Genomic DNA, 652 nt, shown 5'->3' with positions numbered 1-652 from the left:
CCCCGCCGTCCCCCGCCGGCTCCCGCACGCCTCGTTTCTCTCTCCGAGCAGAACAACTTGGTGGACGGCCGCGCTCGCTCGCTCGCCATGGAGGTTCCGGGTAAGCGAACCCGGCCCCGCGCCCTGGCTCGGACCGGCGGGCGGGACTGGAGCCGGAGCCGGGGCGGGAGGCGCCTCGCTGTCCTCGGGGAAGGATCGGACATTGATGGAGAAACAACTTGGGAGAGGGGCAGCGGGGCGCGAGAAGAGAACAGGCCGCCTGCGGAGTGGGGGCGAAGCCGGCGGCCGGCGCCCGCGGGGCGGCCGGATTAGGAAGGGCGGCCGGGGGGCGCGGACAGCGCGCGGGGCCCGTCGCGCCCCTCGCGGGGGTTTTGCGTTTGGGGGTTTCGTGTCCGGCCCCGTGGCCTCCGTGCGCCCCGCGGCTCCTCTCCCGCCTTGCCAGCTCCTCGCGCCCTGCCACGGTGCGTGGAGTGGGATTATTGCTTGTTTTTTTGCTCTAACTAAACGGATCTCCTGCAAACACACTTCGGGGGTCAGGGTGAGCAAGCGGGGCGCTCGGGCGGATCCCCAGGCAACGCTGAGGGAATCTGCGTTTCGTTCCCGCCTGCGTCCCGCACCCGCACCAGCACCCCTGGACGGTGGCTGGCGGGCC

At 71.8% G+C, this 652-nt stretch overlaps 1 protein-coding gene across 1 annotated transcript in view; it reads left to right on the top strand.

Annotated features, from left to right (window-relative positions):
- Cbln2 (cerebellin 2 precursor) overlaps nt 1-652 on the top strand; it is a 6943-nt gene that overhangs the window by 2117 nt on the left and 4174 nt on the right. The window contains exon 2 of the mRNA XM_013018929.1: nt 212-262. Within this exon, the coding sequence (XP_012874383.1) occupies nt 212-262 (51 nt within the window). The remainder of the gene's footprint in view (nt 1-211; nt 263-652) is intronic.

Source organism: Dipodomys ordii, unplaced genomic scaffold (genome assembly GCF_000151885.1).
Source record: "Dipodomys ordii isolate 6190 unplaced genomic scaffold, Dord_2.0 Scaffold43, whole genome shotgun sequence".
In the NCBI taxonomy this organism is placed as follows: domain Eukaryota; kingdom Metazoa; phylum Chordata; class Mammalia; order Rodentia; family Heteromyidae; genus Dipodomys; species Dipodomys ordii.
This window is presented reverse-complemented; position numbering and strand designations above follow the sequence as displayed.